At 58.5% G+C, this 13,131-nt stretch overlaps 1 protein-coding gene across 3 annotated transcripts in view; it reads right to left on the reverse strand.

The window, feature by feature from the left end:
- Nucleotides 1-13,131, reverse strand: part of SCARA5 (scavenger receptor class A member 5) — a 40,028-nt gene that overhangs the window by 1,651 nt on the left and 25,246 nt on the right. For 2 of the 3 annotated variants that reach the window (XM_075147972.1, XM_075147973.1), the window contains exons 7-8: nt 7,694-7,741; nt 1,836-2,033 (exon numbers count right to left, since the gene is read on the reverse strand). In XM_075147972.1, coding sequence (XP_075004073.1) covers nt 1,836-2,033; nt 7,694-7,741 — 246 coding nt within the window. The remainder of the gene's footprint in view (nt 1-1,835; nt 2,034-7,693; nt 7,742-13,131) is intronic. The other variant, XM_075147974.1, reaches the window with a different exon arrangement.

Below are 13,131 nucleotides of genomic sequence, written 5' to 3' on the forward strand. Positions count from 1 at the left end.
CTGCGTCCAGCTCGGGGGTCCTCAGCACAGGACAGACAGGGACCTGTGGGAGCGGGTCCAGAGGAGGCCACCAAAACGATCAGGGGGTGGAACAGCTCTGCCATGAGGACAGGCTGAGAGAGTGGGGGTTGTTCAGCCTGGGGAAGAGAAGGCTCCGGGGAGACCTTATTGCGGCCTTTCAGTGCTTAAAGGGGCTTATCAGAAAGGTGGGGACAGACTTTTTAGCAGGGCCTGTCGCGACAGGACAAGGGGGAAGGGTTTTAAACTAAAAGAGGGGAGATTCAGACCAGATAGAAGGAAGAAATTGTTTACTCTGAGGGTGGTGAAACCCTGGCAGAGGTTGCCCAGAGAGGTGGTAGATGCCCCATCCCTGGGAACATCCAAGGTCAGGTTGGACGGGGCTCTGAGCAACCTGATCTGGTTGGAGATGTCCCTGCCCACGACAGGGGGTTGGACTGGATGGGCTTTGAAGGTCCCTTCCAACCCAAACCATTCTGTCATTCGATGATTCTCCCCATTCACCGCTGTGGAAACGCGGACCCCGCGTCTGCCCGCAGAGGCGATGGGTGCAGCACAGTCCCTCTGGCACGTGGCAGTGGGGTAGCCCCAGAATTTGGAGGCTACCAAGCCCCTGGGGACACCCCATCCCCGTTCTGGAGAAAACATCCCCAGGAGAGACACCAGCCACCCGCATGTGGGGGGTTGCGGCTGTGGCAAGGCACTGGATGTACCATGCTCGATGGGGCATCGATGGGGTTCTCCTGCCCCATCAGGGATGACTAAGGGTGGCACCATGGTGTGGCAGGACCTTTGGGGATGTGACTCTGCAGCTGCTGGGCATCTGCAGGCTGCTGGGCTGGGGGTTCGGGCACTTTCATTGCCATGCCGAGGGGGTCACGGAAGGAGGAGCAGCAGCTCTTCCCAGTTGGGACACCCCAAGTCAAGCCTATCTCCCAACACAGGCTCTGGATGACGGCGTGCCAGGATCCCAAGTGGCTGTACCATCTTCAGGAGGTGGTAGAAGACCAGGATGGGAGACAGGGGGAAGACACCCAGGAGTGGGCAACCCAGGGTACTGGTGGTAAAGCTCTGAAAGCTCCCAAGGCTGGTGTGAAGGACACCAACTCTTGGAGGGGTCCAGCTGTGCTCACAGAGGTCTGGCCAACCGGCATGTTCATGGCTAGATGATGGCCGTGGTGGCTACCTGCTTTTGGGATCCATCATCTCCTTGGCAGCCCCGAGCAGTTGGAGAGAAGGCAACTCAAGGAGTTAAAAAGCCTACGTGGAAAGGGAGCTGGTCTGGGCAGAAACACCCCAACCCAACGGTTTGGGGCCAAAGGCCGCCCCTCCGCCCGCCAAAGCATTCCTGACATTTCCCCTATGTTTTTAAAAGCTTTTCCTTTTTTTTCCCCTTTTGTTATTCTAAAAAGAAAATAGATCTCAAAAGTCATGTCCGGCTGAAAAGCCCAAAGCGTTCGTTCAAAAACAACAAGCCCGGGGACGGTTCCGCAGCGCTGAGTCAGCGTGCGGCAGGGCGTGCGCAGCGAGGGAGCCGGAGCAGCGGAAGGAGCCGCCTGGGCCAGCGCCAGCGATGTGCTCGCACGTGGTCCCGCAAGCCAACGCCAAAATATTTGCGGACACCTGGGGCTGGCCATGCTGAATAAACCGGTGCTCGACCAGACTGAAGCTTCTTGGGCCACCACAGCCCATGTCCTGCTCGTGGGGGACATGCTGGATGCCTCCAGGCTCATTTTTGGGGGGCCTCTGGTTTATTTATGGGCTGGCCCCAGGTGTCTATGCCGGGCGAGGTGGGGGGAGAGGTGGAAGGGTCTTACCTTGGCCGAACCGGGCCATGCGGTACACCTCCTCGGCGCCTCGGAAGCCCAGCATCCGGCACACCACATCTCCATCCTTCTTGTCCCAGCCATCATCGCACACCGTGCCCCAACGCCGGTCGTAGAAGACCTCCACCCGTCCCTCGTGGGAGCCGGAGCCGTTCACCAGCCGAATCATCCCCTCCTCGGTGGCCGCTGCTGGGATAAGAGAGGGAGGTCAGAGCGGGCATGGTGGCATCTCCAATTGCTGCCCCTCACCCACCTTGGACCACCTCCCCTGCCCTCCCCGTGGTGCCCACGGCTGCAGAAAGCACTGGGTGATGCACCTGCAGGTGACTTGAGGACATCCCACCACCATTGGGTACGGTGCTGGAGGGCTCCCATCAAACCCAGGGTTTTGTTGGAGGAGGCTGAGCCTTGCAATGGTCATGCCAAGATGGGAAACCTGTTTGCAGCCTAAAAGCGCTGCAGGAGGGCAGGCACCGAGGAAGGATCCATCCTGAAGCCATCAAGGTGAGACCAAATGGAGACAGCTCAGGCTTGCGACGAGAAGAGAGATCTGAGCAACCGATGGGAGGGGTGAGATGCCAGCAAAACCAGGGCACAAAGAGTTTCCAAAAGGGACTAGAAAGGGGACCACAGGTGATTGGAAGGCTTTTCCAGCCTGGAGACAGGACCCCGGACCAAGTCCATGCTGCCTGGGTGGACCCTGACTTCATGCTTGAGGGGACGGTGAGGGGAGGCTCCCGTCGGTCCGAAACGCCAAACTGGGGTGGGGGGGCATGGCTTGTCCTCCTCCCCACCGTGGCATTGCTCCCTCCGCTCCCAGTTGCCTTTCCGTGGTTGCTCAGCCTTCCTCTCCCCATCACCACCCTCCTGCCAGTCCAGCATGGTTGCCCTTCGTCCCAGGAGAGGCACGGGGTGGTGGTTTGTCTGGCAGAGGAATGACCGAGGAGCTCAGCACCAAAACCAAACCACAACGGTTCTTCCTCCGCCCCCAGCCAAGGAAACCCGGCGAAAGGAACACGCCACAAACCCCGTTATTTGGGATGAGAAAGGGGTCAAATGGAGAAAAATCGCTGGCAGGCAGCTGGGCTCGCTCCGTGACTCACCGCGGGCTGGGACGGCAGCCACGGGTGGAGCTGGGCTCCCCCAAACAAGGTTGCATTGCAGCTGCTCGGAGGTTTTTATTTAAAGACATCTTCTCAAAGCCAGGGTGGTTTGTTTTTTTCCCCTATCAAAACACACATTCCCATTGGAAATGTTCAATGACATTACTTCTCAAATGAGAAGATAAATGGGGTTTGGATTGCTGCATGAAGCATTTCCAGGCAGTCCAAGGTCTCCTTCTTGATGACCATCAACTCTCCAGCTCATCCTCTATGCCCAAGGCTGGTCCGCAGTGGAGAAGGGGTCAGGGGGCTGCGGTCTGCTTCCATGCCACCAAAACCACCAGAACCTCAGCCGCCACCAAAGTCCCAGCAATGTAAAAGGGAACAAAACCTTCTCATCTGCTGTGATTTTGCCGGTACACGGACCATGGCAGGTGATGAACCTGAAAGGTCTCCATGCCAAGAGGTGACCATTGCAGAGGGAGCTGCAAAGAGCTGCATAAAATCTGACATTGGTCCGACATCTGCTTTAACTTCGTGGTGGTGGGATGTCATGGGCAGCCGTGCTTGCCTGAGGTCCCTTTAGGCACTTTGGCCAACCAAGCTGGTGACCATGAGGTTGGCCAAGGTGGGTGAAGCAGGGTCCCAGCCTGCCCCAGGCTCTTGGGGAGGTGCAGGGTTAACGGGATATTTAGAGACTGGAGCATCGTCTGGGTTCTGCTGCGCAGAGATGCAATGGGTTTTGGCACTGCCGGCTGGCTGGGACCTACACAAAAGTTGTTTTTTTCATGTTTCAGGCTCTGGGTTTTCCCTGGCTCGCTCCCAGTGGGAACAGGGCCACCTCTTCCAATGACCTCCAGAAAGCACAGTCCTTGCTTGGCCTCGGCACCAGCCGATCTCCCACTTCCAGGACCTACTCAGGATTAGGCTCAAGAAGGGGTCTGAAAACCTGAGCATGTTTTCTGGGATCTGGGCAGAGCATCGGGTTCATGGAGGAGCCAGGAAACATCTCGTGCTGTCCCTGAACCATCTCGCTGATATTTTGCACAGCCCTGCCAAGGACCCGGAGGGGTGGCATCACATCTCTGCCAAAGGGCTCGTTTGGGATGCTGCCGGCTGTTGTCTTCAACCAGTCCTGGTAACGAAACCAGATTGCTATCTGGGATGGGATGTCTCCTCCCAGCCGTGGCGCAGCTTTGCCGAGGCAGCTGCCTTGGCTCACCCCGGGGGTGGTGTCATCGGAGGGCTGGATGAAGCGACTCTTCCGAGGCGAACACGTGCGCCGGAGCTGCGGACGCTGCCTGGACCTGCCAGGGGAGTTGCTCCTGCCAAGCCAAGCTTGTGCCGGGTCCAAGGCCGGTGTCCCCTGCTAGGGAGCCAGCCCAACCTCCCTGCTCCAGGCGAGCAAGCGGAGGGTGGGATGCAGCCAGGGAAACCCAGGGTCCAGCACTTCTCCTCCACCGCTCAGGTCGAGGTGACGAGATACACGGTGTCACCTTCTCGGCTCCACGTTTTCGGTGACCCCCGTCACCAGCACTGCGGCACCTGGGGGGTCCCCTTGCCTCCCTCCTCTCCTGGCACCAGGGAACGCCATGGCTGTGGGACCATTGTCCCTCTTGCACCCTGGAGCATCCCAGGGCATGGGATCCTTCCCCAGGTGCTGTCGCCTCGTGGCTGCAATGGCTACGGGAAAGCAATAGCTAAATGGCCGCGTGGACTGAGCTCGAGGCGTGGAGGTGGAGCCCCCCGGCAGGCAGTAATCCCCTCTGTGAAACCACCCAGCTCTCCCTCCAAAGCCACTGGCGTTCCCTGGTGCCGGGAGAGCAGGCAGGTGACCGATGGTCCAGGACCAGCTCCCTATATCCAACATCAGCTGGTTGCTCGTCCTGTCCAGGACCAGCTCCGGTATCTCCAACCCAAGCCAGCTGCTCATCCCAACGTCCTCCTTCCTCCCCCTGCGAGTCCATCCTCACCCCGGCTCTCCGCTGGATGCTCCTCAGAGCCTGTGCGTGCTGGAGGACAACGACCGCTTCTCCAGGGAGGGGAAGGGATGTGCAATCAGGGCACGGGTCCAGGCACCACCGGGATGTTCCCATTAATCAGCAGGGTGAGGGCCGCTAATAAAGCCGCAGAGCTCAGCCACGTGAGTCCTGGCCACAGCCCTTCCACTTAGCCTCTAACAAGCATTGCTTAGAGGGCTAATAAAAACTAATAAAACCCAGAAGTCTCCTCCCAAACCAGTGCCAGCAGCCCGTAATGGCCAAGCAGCCCAGCCCAGCTCATCCCAGTCCAGCCCAGCTCAGCCCAGCCTGGGGCTGTTTTGGTGCCCATGGGCCCTGGGGACTCTGCAAAAGCTGCAGCTGGAGTCGGAGCTGCATTCAGGTCCTGGCCCCGAGGAGCTGGTGGAGCTGTCGGGAGATGCACAGGGACCAAAGCCAGGTTGTCCACCTCGTTTGCTGCAGAAGGTTGTCCGGGATCAGGCCCTCCCGGGCTGCAGCCCCAGAGCAGCACAGGAGCATCCCAGCCGTGCTCTCTGCCTGCAGCAACCCCCTGCCTGCCAAGTGGCCTGGCCCCATCCATCTCGGAGCAGCTCCCTGGCCCCTTCCTTCTCCAACATACCCAATAAACCCCAAAAGCATCATTTCTTTCTCATCCGGTGCCTGTGCATTTGGTTTTGCTGCAGCAATTACTTCCAAAGCCCTCGACCTCGCCCCTGCCCAGCCCCCCCAAAAAAAAGCAAAACAAGAAAGAAAAAGCTAAAGAGCAGAAATAACCTCCAGTGACCGAGAAAACAAGGGCCTGATTCTTTGCAGCTGGGCTGAGATATCATCTCCCCCCTGGTAATGGAGACCAGCTGCCCCCGCTTCCCTGGGCTCCCCACCAGCCTCTCCCACTGCCCCGCTCCGCTCCGGTCCCTTTGCTTTGGGAATATGGATGCAAACATCAAGATTCCAGGGGGGAGATGTGGGGTACGTCTATCCCAGGAAATTAAATACTGATACAGCCCATCGTTCGTACTTCGCGGCTGGGAGCCAGCTGTGCTTGCCCACCAGGCTGGAGGGGCCTTGGGGTCCTCGGTCCCTGCTGGGGTGCTGGTGCATCCCACCGTGGTGCTCCCCGCTCCCCAGCCGCCGCTGCTGCTGCTCCTCTTCTAACCCTGCGCATCCTCGCGCTGGCTTTGGGTGTCGTGGTGGCTGGTGGCAGGGACCTGGAGCCCCTGCGTGGGTGCCTGAGGCAGGAGGGGTGTCCCTGGGGTGGCAGGAGGGATGTCCCCAAGGAGGGGTGTCCCCAAGGAGGGGTGTCCCTGGGGTGGCAGGAGGGATGTCCCCAAGGAGGGATGTCCCCAAGGAGGGGTGTCCCTGGGGTGGCAGGAGGGATGTCCCCAAGGAGGGATGTCCCCGAGGAGGGGTGTCCCTGGGGTGGCAGGAGGGATGTCCCCAAGGAGGGATGTCCCCAAGGAGGGGTGTCCCTGAGGTGGCAGGAGGGATGTCCCCAAGGAGGGATGTCCCCAAGGAGGGGTGTCCCTGAGGTGGCAGGAGGGATGTCCCCAAGGAGGGATGTCCCCAAGGAGGGGTGTCCCTGGGGTGGCAGAAGGGATGTCCCCAAGGAGGGATGTCCCCAAGGAGGGGTGTCCCTGAGGTGGCAGGAGGGATGTCCTCAGGGAAGCAGGAGGGATGTCCCCAAGGAGCGATGTCCCTGAGGCGTAAGGATGGATGTCCCCAAGGAGGGATGTCCCCAAGGAGGGATGTCCCTGGAGAGGCAGGAGGGATGTCCCCAAGGAGGGATGTCCCCAAGGAGCGATGTCCCTGAGGCGTAAGGATGGATGTCCCCAAGGAGGGATGTCCCCAAGGAGGGATGTCCCTGAGGTGGCAGGAGGGATGTCCCCAAGGAGGGATGTCCCTGAGGTGGCAGGATGGATGTCCAAAGCTTGGAGGAAACCATCTGCATCCCCAGGGATCTCAGGGATGAGCCGTAGCGCGGCAGAGGGTGGGCAGGATCCGGCCCTGGGCTCATTCCCTGGCCAGCGCTGGGGATCGGTGGGCAGGTGCTGGTCTTGTCCCCCGAGGAAATCCCAAAGCAATGGCAGCGCTGCCGGGCACGGCTGCGGTCGGCAGCTCGGTGTGGCCCGGGTGCCTCCATCCAAACGGGCGTTTCCATCTTTAAGTCCCGGAAAAACGCTTCCTTGCGCCAATCCTGCCATGGGGCGATGGGTGGCAGAGCTGTGTCCTTCCAGCCCCTCGTTCCTCTCGCTGCCAGCTCCGGGCTGTCCCCGGGTTGGTGACGATGCTGTTTGCCAGCAAAACGCCTGCACGGGCGGGTGAGCTCAGCCCTGAGCTTGATCCTATTTGTTCCCCGGGAAGAAGCGGAGTGGAAGGTCCCAGCAGGCTTCGGGCATCCTCAATCCAGCCCCAGCAGCCTCCCGGGGGCTCGGCATGCCGAGGGCTCCTGGGGCTGCAGAGCAAGGTGCTTCCCCTGCTTGGCTCTGCCTCAACGTCACGACCACTTTCCTTCAGCATCCTCGGTCCTTGCACGCTGCCGACATCCCTCCCACCTCCCCGCCGCTCCGGCTCCTCCTTGCCCAGGCAGGAAAACCCAAGCACGGGGCTCAGCAGCCTTGTCCCGGCAGCGACCGCTGCTTTCCTGCCTGCTTTGCAGCAGGCATTTCTCCCACAGGCTCCTGACCCCCCAAACACCACCGAAACCCTGCCCGGAGCAGCGGGGAGACGACCACGAGTGAGCACTTACCCGTGCCGCCGCCTCGGTCCCCCTTCTCTCCCTTCGGGCCTCGGTCACCTGGTAAAAGAAAGAGCACGGGGCATAAATTTTGCTAAAATCACATTTTTACTGGGTATCCTGCTCTTAGGTAACGCTGTGTGTCTGTAGCTCTCGGAGGGCTTTTCAGTTCAGGGAAACTGAGGCACAAAGCAGCAAATGACTTGTCGGCCCCTTTCCTGACCCCCGGCTGTGCTGCATGGCGATGGGACCCACCTTCTCACTCCTCGGCTTCTCCCGGGATGCTTCTTTTTAAAGGCAAAACCAGCCCGGCCCTGGGAAAACCCGGCTTCGTGCAGGGTTCACCCGCGTGGGGCCAGCCGCCCCCGGGCTCCGGGTGGTTTCTATTTCACGCCCAAAGTGGCTCTTTACCTCTGCATCTGTGGGGGGGTCCTGCCCTGGGTACCCCCTCGGCGGGGGGTGTTGGGCTGTGCAATACCCCCTACTCGGGGTGCAGGGTAAGGATGGGAGGATGGGGAACCCCCCAAAACCCCTCGGGGGGTGCACGTCCCCCAGCAGAGGGAGGACGGAGAGCCATCCCTCGAACCATCCCACCCACTCTGCTACCCCCTCGCCCCGAACAGCCGAGCCCTGGCTGCCGGGCAGCAGCGGAGCAGGAATAAAGGAAAGCAAACCCTGAATCTGGGGCTAACACCCCCTATTTAGGGCTAAAAAGGCTTCATTTTGCAGGCGGCAGGGACAGGGACGTGGTTTCCCGCAGCCTCGACGGACATCGCCCCTTCCCGCACCCAGCTGGTGCCTCCTCACGAGCAGGTTTGCTGAACCAAACCCTTGTCCATCGAAAGGCAACGATGCTGGGGGGTTCAGGCCAGCTGGGTAAACAGGCTGCCTGCAAAACCTCGCCTATTTCCATATAAAAATAATGAGCTCAATAATTATCTGTGTCATGGCTTGGCCTTCCCCGCGGCTCGCGAGCATGGGCTGCCTCTGCCTGCATCCCCCATTAACCCCTGCCCACGCTCCGGCTTTGCTCCTGGCAGGCAGCAGCCGTGTTTTCCCGTGGCGTGCACCACTGAAAACACTGTCCTGAGTGGGGCCGTGGGCTTGGTTTTGCTGGTCCTGGCTTTGCCCCGAGGCTGCAGAGGGAAGGGGCTGGGGAAAGCTCTGGGCTGCTCCGGCCAGCGATGCCCTGCGGCACGGCCCCGCTTCGACATATCCTCCTCTTTTGTCTCCGCGTAAGAACAACAAACAACACACACACTCAGAAATTTCTTATAAAATAAAATAATAAAAAAAAAAAAAAAAAAAAAAAAGCATGCAGGAAATTCTTGCCCTTTAACTTGGAGGCTCTGGGAAGGCGAGATTGCTCCCCCGGGCAGCCGCAGCTGTGTCAGATGGAGGAAAGCTGCCTGCAGCCTGCCCCGCTGATGGGAACCAGATGACAACAGCCCCCCGAGCCGCGGGAGGGAGGCCAGAGATGCTGCTCGCCGGCACGTGATGGTACTGGGACGCTGGAGCAGCCCCTGCTCTCCACCACCTTCCTTCCCCAGCCCAGAGAAAACAACAGTTACGGTTATTTTGTGTTTGTCCCCCAAAATCCAGCTCTTCTGGAGCAGAAGTGCAGGGTCCTGGCTGCACCCTATAGGGTATCCTATAGGAATGATGGAGAGAGGTGAAGGTGGAAAGGTGGAGCTCGAGGAACAGGAATGTGTCAGCTGTGCTGGGCAGAAAAGTCGTAGATTGAAACTGCTGGGGTAAATAACTCAGCTGCTTGTCGTTGCCGGTCTCATGAGGGAGGTGACAGCGAGTGGGACAAGTCGGGGACTTCAGAGATGCTGCAGGGGAAGGAAATACTCTAACGATGGGAGACCTCAACCACCAGAAATGGTTAGAAACCCTTAAGAAAAAGACCAAGGCAAAAAAATTTGGCACAAATTGAATACGTACTACACCGCTGCAAGAGGAACAGGTTGCCCAGAGAGGTGGTAGATGTCCCATCCCTGGGAACATCCAAGGTCAGGTTGGACGGGGCCCTGAGCAACCTGGTCTGGTTGAAGATGTCCCTGCCCACGGCAGGGGGTCAGACTGGATGGACTTTGAAGGTCCCTTCCCACCCAAACTATTCATGATTCAGTGATTCTATGAAGAGGCACGGGTGGCAGGAGGCAGTGAAGCTGGTGGTGAGACCTCTCCAGCAGCCGGGAGGGAACACTGCGGGGGAAACCAGGGGCTCCTGGCACCCAGATGTCCAGCAGCACATCTTCAGGGCCAGATGCTGCTCGCCTGGGAGCCCTGATGCAGGATTAGCCAACGGAGTGCACCCGGGCCTCCAAAAAGCAGTAGATGGGCTCACCTTAACGATGCTGAGCTGTTAAAAACAGGTCCAGGGGCTCTTGAGGAGCGGGCACTGGTTACGGATGGGGAAGGAGGAGCTGGTGCAATGGGCTCTGTGGCTGGACCCATCCCAAACGTGGCTGGGGAACAGCCCGTCGTCGCAGCCGATGCTGCTTTGGGATGGGTCTAACCAAAAGTGCGCCTCCTCCCCATCCCCGACCTGTGCTACTGCATTAGGCTTAAGCTGGGTTGGTTTTCTGTTGGGTTTTTTTTTAGCTTCATATACATCTGGCAGAGGAAAGACCCTTTAAAAGAAAGAAGCGTTTCATGGACAATGCCAACAGATTCGCAAGGCTGCTTTAAAACACATCCCACCCCCTCCGCCTCATCCTTCCCCGTCCGCCTTGGCTTTTCCCGTGCAGTCCTCCAAGCTCCTTCATTTCCTCGCTCTCCTGGAAGGCTTTTCTTCTTATTTTCTCTTTTATCCCTTCTTCCCATCTCTCTTTTCCTCACAGAAGCTCTCCGGTGAGCAGAGAAGACAGCCCCTTCGGTGGCACAGCTTGCTGACTTCACCCTGGGGTCAAGCCCAGCTCCCCGAGGTGTCAGGGCTGGAGACCATCCCTAGCTGGGGACAGGAGAGCATCCCTAGCTGGGGACAAAGCCCCCGTGAGCTGGAAAGGAGAGAGCCTCGGGGCTGGGACAGAGCCCACGAGTTCAGGAGAGCCCCTTCTGGCATCACCGCTGGTCCTACCAGGAGGTCCTGCCCAGTGCCTTCACCCAATGAGCCTAAAGGTCTTGCTCGGCCGTTTCCCAGTGCAGGTAAATCCGTGCAGCTCAGTCTGGTTTTTCTGGACTGCGCACACAATTTTGGCACAGCTGCCACGACGAGTGACCCTCAGCTCTTCACATAGCAGAAGCTCGGTCCCCACCGACGTCCTGTTCCTGGGCATCACCTCTGCTCCAAAAATCAGCGCTGCTGAGAGAGGCAGGGCAGAAAACCTGCAAAGCTCATGGGAGAGGACGTCACTGGAGGAGGGTGGAAAGAGCTCCTGCGTCTGCAGGGTGAGGTGGACCACCATGGTCCCGGAGCAAACCCCAGGAGAAGCTGCCAAACCTCCATCTTCACAGGCAGAAACATGGTCTGCCTTCGCAACACGCCAAAAACCTCCTCCTTGCCTGCATGTGGTGTTTAGGAAGGGGACTTCTCTTATGGCCCCAAATTTATCTATAAATTAGCGATCCCTACCTAGGCTCATTTCCTGCTGTTTCCTCCTGAATGTGTTCCCCGCACAATGTTCTCCATGGAAGAGTGAAGAAGACTGATGTACACTCACTTTCCAGAATAATTTTCCCCATTTGGAAATGAGGAAAATAATACTCCACTGGGGTAATTTTGAGGGGAAAATGCATCAAGGATAGGAAAATACCAACAAGGGAAAATACTTGGGACTCTGCTGTGGAGAGGAGAAGCTGTCGCTCAACCGGGTCAGACCATCTTTGCGAGATGGTTTGTCCCGGGATTTTCGGTGAGAAGGCTCATCTGCTCCAAATGCCCCCCCCGCCCCAGGACAGGCTGCATTTCCCGGGCAACCGATAGCCCTCCTGTGCTCAGAAGAAAGTCATTATAGACGTGTAAGACTAGTGCTGCAGAAAAACAGGCCTTTACTTAAAGCCGGGCTTGGACTGTTGCCTGGCTCAGTGTCTGTTTCCTATAAATTTCAGAGAATCCCATAAACCGTAGAAATTCGGTGCTGGCTGCCAGCGTGGTTTGCTGTTTATTGGAGAAGGGGTTGGATGAAACCCCCTTATCTGAGCACCCCTGACCTCTGGGAGGTGGGAAACGGGGGCTGTTGTTTGGGGTTCCCTTCATAGGACACATCCAAATCCCGGACGTGACCTCCATCCACCTGGGCCAGCAAGGGGAGGTGGAGGGAGGGACCCCTGTGATGGTGATGGGCTCTGGTGGGACCTGGGGGTGGTCCATCCCCCAGGGGGGCACACCTGATGGCTTTGCTGCCGCGGAGTCATCTTCACCCCAAACCAAGGATGCCTCCAAGAAATGCACAAGGAAGGGAGTGCATCAAGGCTGGTGGAGCCCTGGAGACAGCTTAACCTTCTTCAAGCCAAGAGGCCTCCTCAGATATAGGGATTACTCTACACCAGTGAAAGGATGATAGCTAGAAGCGATGCACCGCACGGCAAACATCCACCGACCCTTTGACACGCTGCCCGACCCATCGCCTCCCAAAACCAGGAGCAGAAGTGCTTCATCTCCCTGGGCAAGGGGGCTTGAGATGCAGACCGGCTTTGGGGAAGGGTCACCAAGCTTGTGGGGATTGATGCTCTACTACTGTAGCATGGCCATGGCTCTCCCGTGGAGGCAGGGGCTGTGCTGGGGGTGGTCTCCACCACCTCCTGGGCTGGTAAGCACTGGAGAAAGGCTTCATCCTCAGTGTTGTATCTCCGGAGAGCTCCTTGCTGGAGCTGTGATGCCCACCACGGGGTCTGTTAACACAGACTCAGCACTGTTATCTCAACACGGACCCAGCGCAGCAGCTATTGACATCTCTGTCTTAGCGGTGGAAACGTGATGCAGGAGCCCATCAACCTCTTCCCTCCAGAAAGGACACGTCCCCTGGGGGTGCGCTTTGCAGAACAAATCTGGCATCAGGGCTTGGTCCTCTACTGAAGCCCAATTCAACTGGCCCAGGCTCCTTGGGATAATTTGCTTTTCTAATGAGAGCTTGGCACCAGCCAGTGAGAAAAGCCCACTTTCCTCTGCTCCGGGAAAGGAAAGGAAACCGCGGTCCCGAAGCGCGTTGTGGTTTTGGTTGGCGGACCTCGGCGTTTGATGCGCTGCCAGGAACATCTCGGCGCCGATGTCTCCCTTGCGTTAGCACCCGTCCCTGCAGCGCTGACACCTTTGCAAAGCTTGTGCCAGGGAGGTATCCAGGGGTTGGTCTGACCTCCCACAGCATCAGGCCACAACTCGGATAAAGTCCTGCACCCCCACAACATGGTATTGCAGTCCTGCAGGCCAGAGTTACCTCCAAAACACCCAAGAGAGAGCTCTGGAAAACAAGCACGAAATGCTGGTTTCTTTATTCCTGCAGCAC

The sequence above is a fragment of the Calonectris borealis genome, chromosome 3, assembly GCF_964195595.1.
Source record: "Calonectris borealis chromosome 3, bCalBor7.hap1.2, whole genome shotgun sequence".
Classification (NCBI taxonomy): Eukaryota; Metazoa; Chordata; class Aves; order Procellariiformes; family Procellariidae; genus Calonectris; species Calonectris borealis.